Genomic DNA, 23,029 nt, shown 5'->3' with positions numbered 1-23,029 from the left:
GAACATTATAAACAGAGAACTGTTATTAAATTAAATATTTACATTTACAAAAATATCTCTGAGGCTTTGTTTTTTAGTATCTTTTATCTTCTATAATTTTCTATTTATTCTGCATTAAAATCATTACTGTAAAAATTGTGACAGTGAGGAATAATGATTAAAGAAAGGAATAGATAATTGAAGTGAAAACTCAAAAATTAGCTGGGCAGTTAGCAGATGGTTGCATATGCTACTCTATCACAGTCCAAATTAAAGGCACAACACATTTACAGTATTTGCAGGTAGCTGAGACAGACTGCAAGCCAACAAGCTACTATGTTAGAGCTTCCTACCATGGCATTGTTTTGTGCATTGCAAATCTTGAGTGCAGAGTGCACAAATCACAGTATTTATCTATATATTGATTCTGTGTGGCAGGAGACATTATAATAGTATTTTGATGGAAGATAGTTCTCAACTGTACCTTTCTAAGTGATAACTCCACATTTGTGTCTGCACTGAAATTATATTTGGCAACAGCTTCTCCAATCTCTCCAATCTGTGCAGGGGGAGGTGGCCTGGCAGGCTGTGCTTTTTCTGGGGGAGAAAGTTTCTAAGGAAAAAGAAAAACCAGATTTTCATCATTCTTGTGTGGTTTGTGGACCTATTACCCAAATTAATTAAAAGAATTAAAACAAAGAACAAACCTCAACATAAGAAATTGGGAATATTCCAACTCTTCCATGGTGCTCACCCTCATACCAGTTTTGATCAATTTTCCTGAGGATATAGACAGTATCTCCTTTCTTAAAGGACAGCTCTCTGTAACAAATTTATTTATATCAGATGTTTATAGCTTTACATTTAACTCTTCTCCCTGCATGGTTCCTGAGATCTTTACAGTTTGGAACTGAAACAGAATGCAACAACTAAACATTTGAAGAAAAAGCGTCACAGCTGTGGTACATTTACCAGTTGATCATACCATAGAAAATCAAATGACTCACATTTATGAACCCCATGCACTATCTATAGATTACAAAGGCCTGGTTGACATTGTGATTCCAAGGAAGTATTGCTAGTTATCACCAGGGAACTTAGTATGATGTCTGCATGCAAGCATGATGTCTTTTGGATCACCCGTTTAAGGACTGCTTTTATGACAGGCATCAGAGGGGTACTTGGTATGTTCCTCATGAATTCAGTAGGGAAACTACAGAGTGTATTCCACATCTTTATGGCCTATCACTGCCTTTCTGCAGCATAACAGCTTGCTGTGCTTCTGCTCTACATATTCTTTTTCGTAACAGCCATTCAGAAGCATGAAGAAATCAGGATTATGTTCTCACCATTTCTTGATACTCAGAGACTGCGATATGTTAAATGTTGGATACTAAAAAAGGGACTTTTTAAAATCATTAAGAATATTTTCAGATCCTGGTTTGGGAGATCTTTGCTGTATCATCCATTTCGTTTATCAAGAGCTAATGTGTTGCTCTTTCAATTAATTTCAGTTGTGAATTTTGTCCTGACACAGCTAATGCAATACTAGTGTCAATTTTTGGTCATATCTAAAGATTGTTTAAATGTCTTGGATCACTGGAACAGCAGCAGAAATTAATTGTAGGCATTCTACTTTGACTCTCTCATATGCTAAATCAGTGGTTCCCAATCTTGTTATGGACCACTGCTTTGTGTGTTGGTATGTGGCATGTCACATCCTGCAGAAAGCCTGTGTATGTGAAAACAGACATGAAGAGTCTGAATTATTATACAGACTTTTGATAAACTCATTATCTATGACAGTAATTTAAGCAATTTACCCTCTGACACCTAAATGTAATTCACAACAAAGAGCATTCAGTGTGTGTCCCTCACAACCTGTGCTCTAGAAGGCTGATGATGCACAGCTATTCAGGTGTTCAAACAATACAATGGAGAATACAATAATTTAAGATAATTTTATTACAAAATATCTTCTCACAGTTTGCTAATGCAGAGGCTACTGTGACAGCAGAGTCCTCGTGCCCATGGCATTCACTGCTGAAACTGGCTCAAACACCACTTAAGTGGTAAAAAGAGTTTGCTTGAATTACAAATTCTTAAATGAACAAAAGTCTAGTACTTACTTAGATGTTTGAGCTTTAAAGTCATATACAGCTCTAGCTGGCAGTTTCTGAAAAACAGGCAAAGTGATTAATACATTCAGGTATGTCCTGGTATTGCTATATGATAAACGTGTTTTTCAATTTTTAAAAGGTGACCAAGATCCAAAAAGAAAAGGATGAGCTTTACAGTGGTTCTTGAAGAAATAGGCATTTAAATATTCATCTTTCTTTTTTAAGGTGGTTAGGTGTTTGGGACTTAGTGTTCTTAAAACGGAAATAGATAAATTTTAATGCAGACTGCTTTGCAACTTGATGTTTAAGAGAAGTACCAAAGAAAATAAAAATGTTAACTATGTCAATGTGACTTGTAGGTAACTAGATCTCTAGGTACAACATTACACATACTTAATATTCTGTAGTATTTTAGATGCTTTTGATGTTAAACTTGTTATCTGTAAGTGAATTTCAGTTGCAAATGATGCATTACATTTATATATATATATATATATACACACACACACACTCTGACAGCTGGAAATAGTTGGAATATTTTTAATTTCTATAATTACATTCATAGTTTTAAGAAAGCACAGGACTGGAGGTGATCTGAGTCATCTGTGCAGCTCTCTTGCTATCACAGGCAATCACATTATAACATTTCTTTCATACGTTTATCAAGTTCTGTCACCAAGTACATGTAAGCTCAATATTGTTTCAAAAAAACCCTGTAAAACAGCCCTAACTCTCCTCACCTGTATGGCTGACTTACTTTCATTGTTTTGAAAATTGTAATGAAAATACAAACTGATCTGACCCAACAGCCTCACTCATGGACTGTCTGCATCTTACAAGTAGCCAGCACCAGATACTTCAGAGGAAGTGATCAGCAGAACAACATGAGGGCATTTGTTAAAGTGATTCAGTCTTTCTCTGCAGGTACTTTCACAGGTAAGATTGCCCCATTCTAAAAAATGCCTCTCTGGGATGAACTAGTGACTAGAATGAGCTGATTATGCTGTTTCTGCTATTTCTATTTGTCATGACGTAAATGTGCACACCTTTTAATGACAGGAATAAAAAGGGACACTTGTAAATTTTGCATTTTACCTTTATTCCAGGCCAGGTGTTCTTGACTTGGTTCTTTCCCTTCTTGTTATTTTAAGACTAGCAAATCTAGCACACCTACAGAATTGTCTTCACTATAATAAGAAGTCCCTGAAGTTATTATAGGGACTCTGTCAACTTGAATTTTGCAATACTTATACAGTTTTCCATTACAGATCTCCTTCAAATAAGATAGCCTAAATTTAAAAGCATTTTTTAGTACCTTGCTGTTATTAAAACCAGTTTTTTAGACAGGAGGGAATATTCATATCAACATATGATTCATATCAACTGTAGCTAAGCCCTATTCAGTCTTTCCTGATTTTGGTACAGCTGGTATTGTAACTACTAAAGCAAATAACAGAAAAAGTGGTTATTAAAAGAACAGTGGAGCTGTTTAAATACAAAATACTTTGAAATGTACAAAACATACTGGAAATAGAGATGCCTTTCCTCTTTCATATTTTTAAACCTTTTAAAGTGATCTTAAAAATGGCTTGTAATTTAAGTCTTTTACGTATTTTCAAATGGAAAGATGACTTTCCATGTCACAGGATGCTTTAAAATAAACACACAATATGGCTCCTGGAACATTTTTAGCCTGTATTTTGTAATGAGAAATCTTTTTTGAAAAAATCAGATTTTTAATCAAATTGCAGCATGTCAGTGGGGTATAAATGGATCTGAATTCAGTTCTAACCATACTACCATTTATCAAGGTATACAGCCCAGAGCAAAATCTTACATATTAGCAGTTAAAATATGGTAATCTTTTATGTTGTTTGGAGAGCATTTATAGTTCTAGATCTTTAAACATTCTTAAGATACAGAATAATATGCCTTATTTTTCAATATTTACTTTTCAGTGATGCTTTGTGTTACTTTAAAGGTGGTATGCCTGCTTCCATTTCCCCTTCCAAAGCATTACCACAAGCAATGGGTATCTAATTACAATCACCAACTGCTACAGATGTTAGAGACTGCTCTTAGGATAACTGTTTTTTTTGTAATCCACTAACAGCAGTGATTTGCTTTCCAAACAAAAATAATGGTGAAATATAGATGTTTTGTATTAGTTTTGAAATTACCAAGGCAGTTTCTTTGTGTAATACTTTGGGTTTCTAAAGAGCCTTTCCCCAGTCACGTTATTTTCCTCTGTTCCAAACACACACTCCAATCAGTTTTGACAGAGCTGATCAATAACTTGTGAATTTATGTCCATATCTATTTAATAATAAACAGAAGAATACAGCTTATCTTACAAAGCTTGATCTTATTTTCATTTCATGAAGCACCAATCTCCTTAATGAAAAAGGAAGATAATGTTCCTTTGATCTGCATCATTGTAGTGTCTTAAAACCAACACAAATCTTGTCTCAAATATGTTACCGATTTTCCATATGGATATCTCTGCATTATTTATTGTTGTTTCACTACCTCTTTGTCTGTAGTTCCTCTTCTCTCCCTTGGAGTACATCGTCCCACATCAGTGAAAGCAGAAGAATAGCTTCCAGGAGACTCCTGGTCTACTGAAAACAGAGATTGTGTGAAACAATGATAAACAAAACCATTCAAATCTGTGATGCTGCTCGCTTTTGTTTAGTGGGGTGAAAAGATATTGAAATTTTACATTTAATAGAAAGAAAAGCACATGATATGACCATTAAGAGCATCTTTAAAGGAAAAATAACAAACAACTAAGCAGAGGCTAAGGCTGTCCTCTGATCCAGAGCAGAAGAAACAATATGATAGAGGATCAAGAGAGTGTATTTATGCCTCACTGTGAAAAGGGATGCTCTTCTACTGGGTCAAGTGGAAGACATGACAGCAGTACTCAGACTTCATCAGGTTGCATGACATTTTGTGGAATGTCAACAAAATAAACACATGCACAACACATGATTCAAGCATGCGTCAATGAGAAAATGTGAAGAAACATTGTTTCCTCCTAAGTGATCTAATATGCATTTCTACTTTACCAGGGGCACATGTTAGGCAGCACAAGGGAATTTAAAAGGATGTTACTTCATAAAAACAACTCTGTTTTAAGAAATGGAATACAAATCATATTACTCACCAATCTATGTGGCAGACTTTTTTAAAGCAGTTTTACCAATGTTTATTCCAGGATGGTGAATAGTTTCTCATTTAATAAGGATAAAATCAAAATCTTATACACACTATAGCTCTGCAAGTTGCCAATGTGAAATGAAAATAGAACTATTTAATAAACTATCTCTTAAATTCTGAGAAGTACTGTTTTAGTCTCCTACTACCACAGTGGTACTTTCTAGTGGAAATGTGATTTATGTTTGTTGTCATTCCCACAATGTGTTGTTACCAAGCTCATACATTTCTAAGGAAATACAAGTGGAACAGAGAAAAGAACTGAAAGCATCTCATCCATTCTAACTGGTTGTCAGCTAAGCCACAAAAACGTGAGGCTATTGATAAATACAATGTAGGTAAAGAGATAATTTTATTATTTATGCCACTGGTTGTAAGCATGTCATTCCCAGTAAGTATATCATAGTCCCAGTTCTGGACAGCTTTTTTGTATGGCATTTGTTCCTGAATGAGGATGTACACCTACTGTATAAACCTAAAGATACAATGACTCCAAACATATATATATATATTTTTATTTCTAGCAGTAAGAGAAGGATATTGGAAAAGAGTGAAAATGCAGAAACTTTAGCACAAACAATTTCCCTTTTTTCTCTACAGCTCCTTATGCAGTCAATATTGGTAGATTTCAGTTGTCTGCTATGACCTTCAGGTCTCTGTGTGGTTGTAAGAGACCCACACAGATCCAACAAAACACAAAATTTGATTAAAAGTAGAGCTCAGCCGTGACTGGTGCTGATGGAAACTAATGGAATATTCTGCTTTACTCATTCTCCATGCTACTTTAGCGATATTAATGTTGACAGAGTGTACTGCTTTCCTCATGCCAGGCTCCTTCACAGCTGCAAAAGCTCTTAGAAATCCAAATTTACTTTACAATATGAATTTCCTTATCTTCACAGACTGGAAAATTCTCATTTAGCAACTATAATATGTGACCAGCACATTTTTCAACAACTTCACTCTCACCATGTAGTACTCATCATGTAGAATTGCCAGGGCTAATCATTATCAGGCCTTGAGTATGACTAATTCAATTCTGAACTGTGTTTTATAGCTGTTTTTTTAACTAGATTTTCTGTTCTAAATAGGTCTATCACAACTAGTTAAGAAAAGATAGAAATAGCTTCAATTCTGATTTCTCTTGAAATATGTATTTATTATTGTGCTACTTGCAAAAGTGACACAAAAATATGTGAGAATAAGGCTAAAATGGGTCTGATCAAATATTCTATAATTTCTATATTCTCTCTTCTATCCATTTGGGATTTCAACAATATCTTTCAAGTAATTATTTTCTTTTTATGAATAAAATAAAAAAAAAAAAGGAAGCAGAGCAACAAACAAAGCAATAACTTTAAAAATACATTGGTCATACTTACACTGACAATTTCATTCAAGTTTTGATTATTGAGAAATTCCCTTCTAAGAAGACAGGACATTTCTCAAAATTATATAGACATTTTGAAATTCTATGAAAATAATTAGTTTTGCTGCCACAGAAATTGGAAATTGTATCGTTTGAACAGTGGAAATGGAAACTTTCTAAAATGAACTTAACATCTATTCACAAAAAGTAGCACAAAGCAGTGGGTTAATAAGAAAACTGAATAGAATTTCTATGATACTGGCAGAATTAACAGCATTTTAACCACTTACATTTAACGAAGTTATACAGTAAAACACATTTTAGATTCAGATCCTTTTTTTCTTAGTGATAAAGAAAGGGTTATCTGCATATTGTTTCCAGTTTGACCAGCATCTTATGATGCATGAATACACTGCTTAATAATATCATTATAATTTATAGAACTAATTTAGTTTCAATTAGTTGAAATGCACTGCTACTTCAGTTGTCCTGATTACTGTATTTTGTGAATAGACAGAAAATTTATCTATCCTCAACACCTACGTGAAAATGATGTCCTTCACTAAAAATTTTGTGGGATGAAAGCTTCTTATAGATGACACAGAATGGAATGAGAAAGGGTGGGAAACACAGGGAGTAAGGTTGGATAAGTCAGTCACAAGGATAGAGGAAGAAAGTTAATCCACCTTGGAAACACAGTGCACTATCATTGTTGTTAGTTGCATCCATGTCTGGAAAAGAGGCACTAAGAGGTAATCTTCCACAATCATTCTGGTACAGTGGACAATGGATAGCACCATCTTGAGGCAGTGGATGAAAAGGCTGGTGCATGGGACTCTTTTTCAGAGCTTTAAGAGATGAATTCCTTTCTGGAATGTCTGGAAGCAGCTCAGTAATAAGTCTGTGTAATATACTGTTGTCAGGCAAGCTTCCCCGCCTTTTTTCAGCTTTAATTTGGTCACAGATGTCTTTAAGTGCAGAATCTAGTGCTTCAAATACTGATGATTTGCATTTTTTCTTTTCAGTTTGTTTTTTAGGAGCTGCACTTTTTTTCCTCCGGAAAGGCACTGGACTGACGAGGAATGCTATCTTAGACAGGCCAGGTTCTGCTTCCTGTCTCCTTGGATCTTCAGTGGTTTCTTGCTTAGCCCTTTCATGTTTGAGCATGGTGGTGAAGCGGGTGTAGGATGCTGGGCATCGCCCTTTGCAGGAGCTAATGAGATGCCTGTGGTGGTGGTGATGGTGGTGGTGGTGATGGCCTGACCCATAAAAGCTTTCAGATGAAGTGAAGGAAAAGTGATCAAAGTCACTTTCACTACAAAAGGATGAACCCTCTATCTGGATAAAGTCACTGAGATCAGAAACCACTCCGTCTTGATCGCTGTCTGAGAAATCTATATGTGATCGTTGTGGCTCATCACTGGTCACTTCAATATGAATTGGCACCAGGGCTTTAGACTTGTAGCTCCGTTGTACCTGAGAGGGATGTCTGACTGGAGTTTCTTCTTCCAGCAGAGATTCAATAGAAAATCTCCTCTTTGGACACAAGCCATTTTTAGGAGGCTCTAATGTAACAGTTGACAACATGTCATCACCAAGGTTCGGCATTGATTTTGACTTCTGAATTAACTTCTCAAATTCAGATATTCTGGTTGGCACCATATCTCTGGGCACCTCCTCAGTAGAAGACTCTCTCCAGCCTTGAAGAATACCTTTGTGCTGTTCTTTTTCATATTGCAGTATTCTGGACTTGACAGAACAAATCACCTCAGAATTCATCAAGTCCTTGCGATTGATGCGGTGCATCTTTTTGTACATCTTCAGGAAACCTGGAGCATCGTGTGCAGATCTGTGACGAACTCTTGACCTGCCACTACCACGGCCCTCAACATATGGGGAGTTCCAGTTCATTGAGCAGATTTCTTTGGAGTCCTCCTCACATAACAGAGAGCCCATGCTTTCAGCCTTGGCCTGGGCATCGGGGTAGCTATCGCGATCATCTGTTAACAGGTCATCACAGCTACGAGATTTCCTCTTTGGAGAGGCAGCCTCCTCTGTGCTGCTCCAGACTTCTGCATTTTGGCGAGTCATTTGCCAGCCATTCTTGTAGCTGGTTGCCCTTCTTGAATCATTTGGAACAGCTAAATGTTGTCTGTAAGTGCTACAGTAATCTAATTCATTTGAGGTGTTGTGGTTGTGCACTGAGTAACTTAAAAGGGATGGATATACTTTGCTAATATCCCCACCTTCATAATCCATAGAGCAGCATGGTAAAAAAGAGACATTGCCAGAAATTAAAAGATTTAGAAAGTTGGAATTAGCATCAGTAAGTATTAGAAAGGCTAGAAAAGAGATAGCAATTAGTGCATCTATCAGCTTAGGTCAGTACATAGTTTGTTAAAGCCTAGGACAGCAGAGCTAGAGTAAAGTTATTTTACAGCTGCTAAAATGCACTCATGATAATTTGAACAACAAAAAGAATTCCTTATTAATTATGGAGATGTTATCTCCCCAACAACCCCTGCCATTAAAGCAACATAAGAAATCAGGCATTAATTGGGGATTAAGTGGGATTTTTAAGCAGGTCAACAGACAATAGAAGCTGCAAAGGATTTAAAGATGAAGCCACACAACAAATCTAGACTTCAGGGTAATACTGACTTTTCCATCTGAGCATTCTGAAAAAGTTGTTTAGGATTTTTAACCTGTATAATGCTCAGAGTTCACAGCATCCACATATTCTAAGATAGTTAAAATAAAGACAAATCTTTGTATCAGATGAAATAGGAAATTTCTCCAAGTCATTCACAAGTAGCCTGGTCCTTCCCTGTGTGATAGTACTGAAAGCTGTACAGTTTTGTACAGCTTATGGAGGGCAGAAAAAGGCAGCTCAGGAAGTGCTATACAGGTGTAAAGGAAGGTGTATCAGTTTACTGAGCCTAACCACAGTACAGAAGTAAAAAATAACCCTTAGATTGACTTCCATAACAAAGGCCTGAGTTTTCAAGCTTTAAGACATATTTTTATGTGCATGGTAGATCTAGAAGACACTATGAGACAAATTTGGAATGGTGGTCTTTCATAATTGTACTGAACTTTCAAAACTTGTCTCAAGCGGCAACATTCAGCTCAGGAAGGATGCTTCAAACAGCTCAGTCTACTTTCTAAAAAAAATTGAATCTAGATCTGAAACAAACACTTGAGTTCAAAATTCATGCTGATTAAACTGTTTATAATGTGCTCCTTCTTTAACAAATTGGTTAATTTCAAGAAAAATTAACATTCTACAGGGGTCATAATGCTGGGAGAAAACAGTGTCACCTTCTGAAAGCTAATTGGCTGTGGAAGATTATTATTAATAGAAGGATTTTCAAACACAAGAAGTGTTGAAGTCATACTTAGTGCTTGTTATTGGTGGTAGAGTCAAAGGCACATGCAGGCAAGTGAATTTATCAGCTTTTTACTGCCTAGCCTGGTAAACCAAATGGATGAGTTAATCCACTTTTAAAATTACTGCTATTACACTTTAATGTTTTAAATGTTTAAAATACATTTGCTTTTCAACCACTTCACTCTCAGTATTCCTCACTGCTTTTCTTTGACACATTTTGTTGCAGTCTGGATATTATGTTATTTTCACTGAGAATTTACTTTTAGAGAGGTTTACTTATTAGTATAGCTACAAAATAGAGCAATTAAGAGAATAATAGTAATTTGAACAGGAGACGTATGTAGTATTATTTTATATATTACTTCTATTTTATGTTTTACTGGAAGCCTTTTGTCTTTCTAGAAAAACCCATCCAAACCTCCAGATCCAAATGTACAACTGACTCTGTGATCTCTTTCCTGGAGAGATGTGGAAAACGGTAATAGGATGGTGAGTTGCTTGCCAAAAAATAAGCTAATTAGATTGCATCAGCTGTACTAAATACTTCCGAGGATTTAGAAAGTAAAAAATCAGACTATGGATGTTTCTTGATTAAATCAGGTCCTGATAACTGACAATGTCTAAGACATCAGCTATGGATTTAAAAGGTCTGCTATCCTGGAAACACTTCTTTAATCTTACAGGTTATTTCTTCCTCAGTATAATAAAACTAGTTTTAAAATCACAATAATCTAGTAAGAGAGTAGTAGAGTTAATAAAAGTGTTAGGGTTTATACATTGTGGTAGAATTTATAGTCTTCCTTTAGTCAGTTCTCTTTTGTTAGGACAAGCAGTTGAAACTGGAAAATCCTTCTTACAAATCCAGCTTTTCAGCTTAAATTGACACCCATAAGAATAAACAAGTTAGCCTTTCCTGAAAGGCCCAAAGCTGTTGCTTCACATCCCATCCCCTGGGGCAGCGCGCCGAGCGACACGAGGCAGTTGCTACCAAGGTACAGCACAACACATCTGTACTTTTCTGCTAACTAACATGGTCTCCTCTTACCTTTTGCTCTTGATGGAGAAGAAGGAGATGAGCTAGTTAAAGGCTTCCTAAGGGTGGTACACGGGCCCTGTGTGTCTGTGCGGCCCAGGTTGGGTCTGTTGGCGTTCTGATCGCTGTGTGCCCTCTGATGACTTACAGCAGGTTCTGACTTCCTTCGCTTCCTGTAGTCGCTCGCAGTACTTGCAGAACTACAGAAAAAAGCAGCATCAGTAGCAGTCTGATTCTGAGATCAGAAATCAGGAATTTAAGAAAGCCATTATTATATTATTGGTTTATAGATTAAAAAATGCCACAATAAATACACGAAAAACATGCAAAGGGAAGAAGCACTGGTCTCACACATCTTACAGCCTATATCCCAATGAAAAGATGAATTTGTTCTTAACCTGATTGGTTTAAAGTTTTAGATAACATTACCATGCCATTTTCTTTGAAATAAATGCATCAAGTTCTTTTAGAATGTTTTTTGGAACTAGAATTTTAATGCAAAGATAGGAAAAAGACAGAGACCAAGAACAGTCAATGCATCATGCTTAGGAAAGCAGTGCTGAATATTTTGCAGGCAGTAAGGGTAAAGAATAAATCACTGCCATTGAGAGAGAAGCTCAGGGATGTTAGTGGAAAGACCCAGAACAAAGTATGGTTAATTTGACTGTAAACACGAAGTCCTTGTAAAACTAAAATAAAATTATTTTGATCATCAATATCAAAATCAACACTCTCTCCAAGTATCTAATTTGCCATAGCTCACAAGGTGAATGTTAAAATCTGACTCTACACAAAATCTGCTTATTTCAAAGACCCTCAGGCTGGATAATCTGTGTCTGCTGAAGTAATAGATAATATTTCTTACCTAGAGGGCCTGTCCAGGCCTCTGTCTGTTGAATAGTGATGATATAAGGAAGCCTGTGAAAACAAACATGGATTGTTATGTTTGTATTTGAAAAAAAAGAGTGACAATTTTTGTTTTTCATGTTTGTTGACTCTTTGTTACTCTGTGGCAAATCCTATAACAACAGCCCAAGATGATTACCATCCTGGCCACTCTGTCACAGGCACAGCAACATTTCATGAGAATAAATTATGCAGCTTTTAAAAAGCATTGCTAGATTTCATTTCCTATTCTACTTCAGTAATATTTTTTTCCTTGAAAGCACTGCTAAATAGTGATCTCAAATCATGCTTTTCTATACACTTTTTAAAACCAGACACAGAACAGCTTAAACAAATCTTTACTATAAAAACATAATCTGGAAATTATTTCTTCATGTACATGTGAGGTCTGCAAAGCTTCTCCTCATCTCTCAGTTACTCACCAAAATCCTATAATCAGTAATAGCCAGAAACTTTTGTCAATCTCATAATGTTTGTAGTCAGCAACTGGCCTTATATACCTTATAATCCTGGTAAGAACAGCTCTCATCACAGAACTTTAGTCATTGCTTATGGAGTTACAGATGTAGCTACTGCATGAACACTGGGAGATGGAACTTCCATAACTGTATTATTAATACAAAGTCAACCTTAAATGACGACTGATTTTAAATCAACCATTTCAAGCCTTCAGTCAGCATTAAGTAATATTACAATTCTGGTAACCAGGTATGAGTCTAGAATGAACTGCATGGTTCCTGGGGTATTTCTTCATGGATACAAAGCAGTCAGGTTCACGATTTAAACTTCTTTCAAGTTCCTGGTGTGTCATTTCAGCTTTCCATGGCCCAATGGACTATATATACAACTATCATACAGTTTTCTAAGGTCCAGGAAATACTTTTCCTCTTTATAGAGAGCCTGCTTGACTTTTTCTCTGCATGGAAAAATCTTTGTTGTGAAGGATTGCCGAAGTAATGGCACTCATGGCCTGTATAAGTCCTTTCTTTTGTTAGATTCTCCCCCCCCTCAGTGATTTGATTTGCAAGTTCATGAACAGAACTTCACCCAGATTTGTTAACTGACACTTAGGTACACCTCCAGAAGTTGCCAGTAGTCTTAGAATATTTGGGAACAGATTTTGTAGGACTGCGGGACGGGGAGAGCCACACAAACATGCTACAGTATGAAACAGATGTTATCTAAAACTTGAGCTAAGATAATTCCAAGTGTTCACATAGCTCATATTTTCAAGTTTTTCTTTATACCCTCTGAAGGCTTAAAAGTACTTTGTGATGATTCTCCCATCACTCTCCAAATTCAATGATTTTGAGATACATATCCAATACTATGAGGTCTGTCTGCAATAAAACCATAGAAGCCAGACACGTTGCTCACACCAACAGCCACTATAACCACAGTAAGCAAAGGCCTCAGGTCTGTGTGCTTCCCTGCACTACCCATAAAACACACATTCAGTCTGTCCTGGAAAACATCCAAGTCTCCTTTCAAAACTGGCCACAACCATCTTCCTTCTCTTGACCAGTCACATCCACGGTCTGGAACCAACCAGGAAGGAAATTGGGGGCCACAGGTGATCTCTCAGAACTGTTTCATGAGGTGGTAAAACACTGCAGGTAAGTTGTCATTGTGGATTATTTTGTGCAGATGCCAACCACTTCCACTGGTGACCATTGAGCACCTGTGGGGTGACAGTGGCCAAATGGCCAGAGGCAGTGATTGCTTCCCACCACCTGTAGTAGCTGCAGGGCTGCACAGACCCTGATGTCACTCCCAAGGGCAGAGCAGATCCTCACTGTCTCCTGTGGAAGGCTATGGGTAAATCACACAATGGAAATCACATCAGAGGAACTTCCTTATCCACGGCATTCCCCAGGCCATACACAGTGTGTCAGTGATCAGCTTAAGATGCCTGGAAGTGTGTATCATGCCAAAATTGACTGCTGGGTTACTACATGACTTTTGCTTTTCATCCTTTAAGATTCTCTTATCATCTTGAATGTAACTTGCCCTTTTATCCTTTATTTGATGCTGGTTTTGAAGTCTTTTCTATATGACAGATCCTGTATGTTGCCCATTCTGCAACACTAATTTCTACTACAGGTATATGTTATTGTTTATAGAATGTGTGGAGTTTATACCTTCTCTCCACAGGTAGAGCTTCACTGATGTGACATAGAGAGGAAAGGTGAAAGTAAACACTGTGTGTGGTTGTTTTTTACTGCTTGTTTTACTGTTTGCAGCTGTCCTGTCAGCTCTTGGGCGTTTATGGACCTACTTTTAGATGGCCCAACTGAACACATCTGTCCCATCTCCAAACATAATTAGCCACCTTCCACAATATTCAGTACTGCTCTATATGAATAAAGGCCACTCGAAAAAAAATTAAATATTGGAGATGACAACTCCAAACTACTAAATACAGTCTTTTTTGAATATTTGATTTGGTTTTACTAAAAAAATGAGACACATATTTAAAATTAAGCCTGTATTTTAGCTTTTTTCATGCATCAAGGCTTTAATGCTGACTAAAAATGGAGCTAGAGAAAGCACGCAAAAGTAAAAGGTAAATAACAAATAGGCTAGTGTGCATGATGGTTATAATTATCAAGTTATTTTGAATGGTCTCCCCCTCCAGAGAAATATTAAGTTGCTGTAGTTTTTGAACACAATTTATGATATTTAAAGATTATTAAAATTTCTAAATTTAAGACAGGACTTTTTGAAAATTAATCAAAGAGAAAACTAGTGTTAATTAACAGCTCTTTTACCCAGACCTACTGAACATGGGAATATTTCAAAGTCTTGTTAGGGCTTTTAAATCGTCTTCCTTGATATATTAAAAACCACCAGGAATTAGAAAAGGCATAGAAGCTTTTTCTATCAGAGAACTGGGCCCAAATTTCACAACGATGAGGTTTTTCTATATAGAGAGAGAGCTTAAAACCAAACCAGAGTAAATTGCAAACAATTAATTTAAGACCACAAACTGAGTTTACCTTTTGGCAAAACTACGGAAGATGATAGTGAATCACAAATATGAATGAAGTAAAGCCACCATATGAAGCAAAGTTGCCAGTAGAGGATTCACTGACTTTTGCCCTAATGCTGTAAAAATGCGGAGGGAGTGGAGAAGGAATGAAAGCCTGAATCTCTCCCACTCAGAGTAGGGCAATGTCAGCCCACTACCTGGTCTTGATGAGTTTTATTTCGAGTACTGACAGAAACTGCCAATCCTGAGTCATAAATTACAACAGTACTATTAATTGCTGTTTTACCTGATGAACAACCTTAGTCATAAATACTTAATTGGAGAAATGACAACTTAGCCACAAAGGCTTTCACTTGACACATAGAATCTGCAGTCAGATGTTTTAATTAAAAAATATACTGTGCTGATGGATTAATTGTGCAATGCACTTGCCCAACTCTGAAAAGTGGGAATTTGTCAAAGAGTTAGAGACATATGGAGTGTTGTGTAATTCTGGGTGTTAATCTCTGAGAAGTTTTGGGGATAAGGACTCACAGTTCCTAGGATAATAAGATCAACATCCAAATGCACTAGTGATCTGGAAAGATATGAAGACAAAGATACAATGATTGTGAATTAGAAATGTCTCATAGCTAGCAGAAAGAGACCACTAAATTTTAACAAACATATGTCATAAACGGTGAGCATTCCAACCCTTCTTCCCAAGAGAATCATCTGAAAAAGAACCATTCATTTACCTCATTGGAAACACCAGAAGAACTGTCTTGAACATAGTCCAAAAGCTTTTTAGGTGGCTGCATCATAAAAGCAGAAGTGTAGAGATGAAATGGAGGAGAATCAATGGCAGCAAGGAATGAAACATGTGGAAAAGGTGACACAGTTAGAAATTAAGTGTTGACAGCGTCAGATACAAAGAGTGACACACATGGGTAGAATGGAAGGATAAATGTGTTATTTTCAAAATATCTTAATAAAATGTTAGTAACTTTCAGTGGTAAAATTTACAACTGGAATGGCTGAATAAATACCAGATAAATACTGAGAGAGAAAAGTGTAAAGCATCACAGTTATGCTCCCTTGGAGGAATTTCAATATATTTTATCTTAAAAGTTATTGTTATCAGTAAAATATTGTTGAGATATGGTTCACCCGAAGGATTGATCTGTACTGTTTCTGTCCACCTAGAGGGAGGAATGACAATACGACTTGAATGGCAGGATAATGGAGATCAAGAGTAATCCATGACAATGTGATAACATTATAGACCACTGCACAGGAAATGAAAACCAGATATATTTACCTTTTTAAAAAAAATTTCAGAGAGTATTCAATGTGTAATTTTTTAAAATGCTATGATTAAAACATTAAGGTTTTAAAAGAGTGTATATGATTTGCCTTCTCTTCTGCTCTTCCTGAAGCAGCAGGGAGTTCTGATTTTGGTTTATGGCTAGCTACAGAAAAGGACTAAGGTGCCTGGTTCCAGGGTGTCCTCCAAGGCCCCATGTCAAGTGCTCAGGCTCCTCATGTAGACTGGCATGTCACTAATTAAAATTCTGATAGGCCTCCAGAGAATTGTTGGCTGACAGGAAAAGAAAAGAATGGGGATATTTTAAATCCCGATACTCTCAAGGTCATGACTACTTCAGATTTCTTGCCTGCGGCCTGTGGCTTCTGCTTTTATACTCAAAAAATCTTGGGGAGGATCCAGGGGAGCTATGAGAATGCTTAAAAAGACTGAGGGAATGCTTGGGTTTACTTCCCTCCTTTTTCTAAGAGGATTTTAACTTCTTTTAATTTTCCACCTGTCTGCATATTCCAACTATCCTCTTAGACACTCTTCTGGGATGAAGACATTTGCTATCCTTTTTCCTAAAGATGTTAGAGTGTGCAGGAAAGAATCTGAGCTCTGTGGAGCCAGAGAGGGAGTGTGCAAAAGCAAGAGCAGGTGCATCTCCAACCTAGTTGTTAAGGCATTGTGCAGGGAGGAAGTGAAACCTAGTAGTTCTCAGTCCTGCCTTAAGGACAATGTTAGTGTTTTACCATTGTAAAAAATGTACAAACAGCCTGAGATGCTTAGGTACAATTAAGCCTATGACATTTGCAGAAGAACTGCAACTGCGTAAGAAATCAAAGGTGAAAAATCGAGGTATTTCTGATTTTCAGGTGTTTTGGCCAAATAGAACTCTTCAGATTTATAATTTTTAATGTAAGTGCTTGCAGCAGGTCTAAACCAGCAGCTGTTTGCCAGAGCCCTTTTTCTGAGTAATGGCTATTTGCGAAAATTGGAGCAGAACTGAAGTCTGTCTATTCAAACAGATGCCCAGCTTGAAAACAGAGCCAACCTATATCTCTGTTTTCAGGTACAAAATATGTATTCTGCATGTATGCATATAAGAGATGAAAAAAACGAAAAAAAAAAAAATCTCAGTATTTCCTGGTATAAGAAATTTGTTTATGGCTTCATACATTTAAATTTAGAGATAGTCCTTTAAGTAAAATTTATAATCTGTAACTTAGCATCCTTAATACAAAATGTCATGTTTTTCTGTCCTAGAAGATTGTTCAAAAATAATCCAGCCAAATGCAAAAAATTTAGGGTAACTAGCAAACATCCCTGTTTATCATGGAATTTGTCTTGTTATTAAATACTTACACACTACTATATGTCTAATACATACTCCTTATAAAGCTATTACTATAACTACTCTAGCAAGTTAAGAGTCTTTTTGAAAAAAACCCAAAAACTTGGATTAATAGGACTTTACTGCCCTTCCTCATAAAAAACCTTATATTAGTTTTAGAGGTATATACTTGCTGAATTTGGTAATTTTATTTTCTCAATCTAAAACTATTTTTTCCTAAAGTGTAAATATCAATATTCTGTCCTCACTTACCGGACGTCCAAACTCCAGCTCTGAAAAGAATTTATACCAGGGCTCGTTTTCTAAATCTATGTCATCTGGGTTTATGCGATCAGTCTGGAGCAGTTGTGAAGGAAGAGGGAAGGAAAAGGCACACACTGAGCAAAGTGCTAGAAATGCTATGTCACTTTAACAACAAACACACAGACATAAAACAAATATGGGGAAAGAAATGGAATAAAATCAAAGAATGAAGATGGTATTTAAGATAGAGAATATTTGTGTTCAAGAGCTGTCATTCACTGGTAGCTTTAATACTTTTCCTTTTGTTGATGTTCTTCCGAGGACTGGAAGATGTTAAACATTTTAAAATTATACTTTTAAAGCTAAGAGGACGCTTTGACCTTTTCTTTAACATCCCTGCATTAGTTAATTACATTTAATGCTGCTAAAGATTCCTTGTTAGGAAGATGGTTTAAATGATTGCCTTCTCCAGCATAGGCAAGAAATTGCTCATCTGATCAGCAATAAAGACACAACTTTATCTGTATTGCTTTCAGTCATTTCTTGTCTTCTCACAAGGCATGTTAATTCTGAATCTTGATGTCTTGAAGCAAGCACTGAGCAGAGATAAGGAATATGCATCATGCAAGCATCACTATGTTAAAAAAAGCCACTTCAACATATGAAAAGGACCTGGTATATTTTAAATCCTACGGTCAAAACACAGGGGAAAAAAATTATGTATTCCATAACATTAATTTCAGCAGTACTGTAAAATGCTTTATCTCACATAGCCTTGTTGACATAATGAAGCATTTTTTTCGACAGTGAAATACATTGTTTTCATCTGAAAATTCTCACAGCCAAGGGATAAAGTAGCAATTGAAGATAGTATTAAGGAAATTCTTCAGTGAACAGAATAATTGACAGATTTATTCACGCAGCATGAAAACATGATGGTGCAAAACAGGACAGCTCTCAATAGGATATCTAATCAACTGTAAACTTGGCTGCATTAATTATTTTCTAAATAGCTTCAGTTTCTTTGTAGCATCTGATGTAGGCTTTCATACAGCACAGAATTACAGCAAACTGTTGGCTTAAAGGTCTCTGAAACAGAGAAATCTCTTCTTAAAGACATTTCTGAATTTAAAATTTGCTTCTCCATAACTGTAATTATCAGAACCTAGAACCTAATTATGGTGTGCCCTAGAAAGATCTTTGCAATCATCAAAGAAGACAGGGTCCTGCATAAAGAATGACACTGGTGATCAAGTACGTAACACTTTTTCCTCCAGAGTCAAACTGTCATCAGAACACTGGAGCAATCACATACAGCAAGAGATAACATTCACCATTGTGCTCTTCACCATTTCAAATAATTAAACATCTCACAGCACTTTTCTTGCTGCTTTTGATATTACTGAGACAGCCTGCCAACTCTGCTTTATTGAAAGGTCAGCAAACCTTCAGAACTACCTTGGTGCTCACATATCTATGAGCTGTTCATGCAATATCTGGACCCCAGCTGTTGTTTTGTACACTTCTCTTCACAATGCCCTTTCAAGTAAGGGAAGCAGTATTCCTGTGAATGCAGAGGGAAGTGAATGTCACTGATGAAAATCTTGCTGTGCTCCACAGAAGGGTTAGGAAGCAAAGCTCCTCTGGAGTTTTGCCCTTACATTTCCACCATCCACAGCTGTATCTCAGCAGTACTAATGACAAGTGCTTGAACTCAACCATAGACTCCCAAGTCTTTTGTACAGAAACATTACTGAAATTAGTTTCATGAACTGACTATTAAAAGTGTGTGAATTTAATAGAGACTATTACTAATTTAAGAAAAAAACCACAAGATTCTCTTCTACAGACATATGAAGGCATGAGGGCAAAAAATGACAGGTGCAAAATGCAGAAGATAACTTTACTGTGTATCAGCTCTGTTCCCATTACAGAGAATGCTTGCCATATTTAGAGGTTTTTTTGCTTACCTTAAAAAAAATTCCAGAATTTGCATCTGGATAATCTGAGAAGACATTAATAAACAATTTTTCTCCACACTTTCTCCAAACTAAGTTACCGTATATTGAAATATTGCATGTTTTTACCTTCATGTTCTGCCAAAAAATTAATTTTCACAGAAATGTTGGTATCAACAAATGGGTGTATTTACATAAAAAGAATAAATAAATAAATAATTTAAAATGTATATAGGGTCGGAATTGTGGAGCTTTTGGCCCTAGAAGTCCTGGCCTACTGACATTACCTTGTGAGCCTCAAGGTGCCCTGAAGAGCAGCAGCCCCACACCTACACAGTGGTGGAAACACATCCCTCCTTGCAGGGAGGCAGAACACGCTGACAGGTCAACCTGGCTCCCCCAAGCCAGCCAAGGAGATAAAAATGAGAATGGGAGTTGCCTCCCTTTTCAACTTGCAATACTCTTGCAATTCGCTGCAAGCATAAAAACCCTTGTGTTTCTGCTGGTGAAAAAAAAAAAAAAGCTAGAAATAATATATTTTACCTAGTTTCTAAGTTTTAATTTCTTCTCCTGCAGTAGGTGCAAATAAAATTAGACTATTACAAAGTATGTAAAGCAGCAAAGTCCACTTTAATTTACAGCTTCAACCGCAGAGGGCAGCAAACAAAAAGAAACTGATTACTAAAGTCTGCCAATTCCCTGCTGCCTGGCAGTTCTGGAGACGACTGCATTCCCTGTTCTACCAAGATCAATACACAGGCAATTGATTTTGCTGGGCTTTTGGATTCAGTTTTGCTGACAGAGCTTTTTCTATTATCTCCCCTTCTAAGAGACTTAAAATGAATGAATCATTTTGCCTTAAAAGCTGCACTTGGCATAGTCTCACAAAGTATCTCCCAAACTAGTGGAATAGAAAGTAAAAGCAATAAAGGAAAATCCCTTTTTATGATGTGCCAGTCAACTAATGTACCTGCAATCTATCCTTCATCTAGAAATTTAGTAATATTTTGATTATTTGTTGAAAATATGCTATTAAAGACCACTAAGTCTTTAATAAGTCTAACTTCACTCCTTTTGCACCAGATGGTCAACACAACATTGAATCAGCATACTCAAGTATAGAACAAGGACAATGAAAAAAATTATATCTGCAGTTTTACATGTAGCTTTGCCTGTTCTTGGTTTGATACACAAATAGAATCCACTGGTAATAATCAAAACTGTGCATTTAAACTGTGCATTATCTCTCATGAGTTAAATGTAGATCAATATTTTGCATTTGCAAGTTCAGACACCAAACTGAAGCCTGTCGGGAATAGTGGGCTGAGATGTCTGTTGTAAATTTGGCTTTGGCATTTTTATTATCTCTAAAGAATTTTCTTTCACTTTTCCTTTTTTTTTTTCTTTTTTCTTTTTATTCCTGCTTTTGGGCTAGTTTTAAATAGCTGTGGTAACTACAAGTCTACAGCCAGATGGACTTAGTCTATTTCTTTATGAGAATAAATATTTTTTAATGACATATTAAGAATACCAAGCAGAATATTCAGATAACCAGATTGAGATGTCAAAAGCAACCAAATGTGCATGTTCTAAAGAAAATTTTAAATTTTTCACAACACTAAAAACCAAACCAAATGAAAAACAACAGATGTACATCATGGAACAAGCCCAGTCTATTTCTGGTATTTGACAAAACAGTGATTTAAAAAAAAAAATATTTTAATCATGAATTCCTCTTGCATATAAACTCAGTAGAAAATTTGTGTGTTCAACAGAGATTAAAAAATCTAGAACTCAAATTTAACCTCACAGTTTTATTTGACTAGCACATGGTATACTTTTATGCTTCGAGTAAAACAACTAATGAAAATAGAGGCATTGCTTGTACCAATTTTATGAGGTCTTTTTTTACAGTAACACTGAGATTTTTCCTTACATACTCTACTGCAGAAATAGATATATGTACAAGTATGGAGGAATTGCTTCTCATATATACAATGTAGAAACTAGTACAGAATAAAATTTAATTTCATTTACACGTGAGTAAGATTAAGTTGTTACATTGCCATTTACTTATTAATGGAAAGTAAACATCCATTTTAGGAAACAAGTCCATTGTTTTGAAGATATTGAAGAAAAAGAGGAATATTTAGTTGATTTGCAGGCACTGGAAATGGAAACATACATCAAAACAACTGATGTACCACTTTATCAGTGGCTTCTCGAAATAGGAAAAAAGGAGCTGTATCACTGTGTCTTGTAAGAGTATTTAGCACCTTCGTATTGCACACTTTTACTGTAATCTCAAAATACTAATCCAAAGCCTCTCATTTTTGCTGATGTTTTATACTCTTACAAATCCAAATTATGGAAGAAAACACATTAATTTCCTGTTTCATGGCAGAGGCTACTACATGATACAGCAGTTTGAAACTACACTCATCCTTCTGCACAAAGATAATCAGTTATCCCGAACCAATCTATCCATTTAATCTTTGTTACTAGGTCAATATTTTAGTTTATTATTTCTCACATTGTTTTGATTAATGCAGATCTTCTTTTGATCAGTGAGGATCTGCTGAACAGTATTTCCCACTAAATGATTGCTTTACATTGAATCTGAATCTCAATCTCTTTTATTCTTCCCATGTTCTCATCTCCACATTAATCACTACTGATTCCAATCTACTGCCTACACCAATAAAGGGAATGCTCATCTGTCAAGTCTGTCTTGTCCTGCTTATTATGATACAAAATAGCTGTAAATATTTTATATTTTTAACAATTACTTTGCCATCAAAACGGCAATCTTATAATCATGGAAATTATTTAATTTTTTTAAAAATGGGGATTTGTAGTGTTAGAAAAATTTCCTTTGAATTTTTTGGCTTTGACAAAACTAATAAAGTATGACTTTCTAGTTCAGACACCATAAATGTCCATATTTTGCAATATTAATTTACTGCATTTATTTTATATTCACATTTTTATTAATACTTTCCTTCAGTATCATGAAAACAATTTTTCAGACATTAGAAATCAAATCTTTTGACATTATCAAGCCGAAGATTTAATTCATGCAGTACTGACACATTTGAGAATTTGTAGTTTTCATCTGAATTTGGAATCAATGCATTGTTTTCAGATGTTAGCTTTTCCTACTCACAATGAAAAGAG

The 23,029-nt window shown here is 36.0% G+C and overlaps 1 protein-coding gene across 20 annotated transcripts in view; it reads right to left on the bottom strand.

Moving 5' to 3' along the window:
• Positions 1 to 23,029, bottom strand: part of SORBS2 (sorbin and SH3 domain containing 2) — a 148,575-nt gene that overhangs the window by 18,543 nt on the left and 107,003 nt on the right. For 8 of the 20 annotated variants that reach the window (XM_088163503.1, XM_088163508.1, XM_014889674.2 and 5 more), the window contains 7 exons: positions 11,977 to 12,029; positions 11,124 to 11,311; positions 7,374 to 8,933; positions 4,629 to 4,717; positions 2,109 to 2,155; positions 687 to 801; positions 464 to 592 (listed from right to left, as the gene is read on the bottom strand). In XM_088163503.1, coding sequence (XP_088019629.1) covers positions 464 to 592; positions 687 to 801; positions 2,109 to 2,155; positions 4,629 to 4,717; positions 7,374 to 8,933; positions 11,124 to 11,311; positions 11,977 to 12,029 — 2,181 coding nt within the window. Of the gene's footprint in view, positions 1 to 463; positions 593 to 686; positions 802 to 2,108; positions 2,156 to 4,628; positions 4,721 to 7,373; positions 8,934 to 11,123; positions 11,312 to 11,976; positions 12,030 to 15,746; positions 15,804 to 17,903; positions 17,988 to 23,029 lie in introns of all 20 variants that reach the window. The other 12 variants (XM_088163502.1, XM_088163507.1, XM_088163511.1 and 9 more) reach the window with 3 other exon arrangements.

The sequence above is a fragment of the Sturnus vulgaris genome, chromosome 4, assembly GCF_052056855.1.
Source record: "Sturnus vulgaris isolate bStuVul1 chromosome 4, bStuVul1.hap1, whole genome shotgun sequence".
Classification (NCBI taxonomy): Eukaryota; Metazoa; Chordata; class Aves; order Passeriformes; family Sturnidae; genus Sturnus; species Sturnus vulgaris.
The sequence above is the reverse complement of the archived record's forward strand: the minus strand, read 5'-3'. Positions and strand labels throughout refer to the sequence as shown.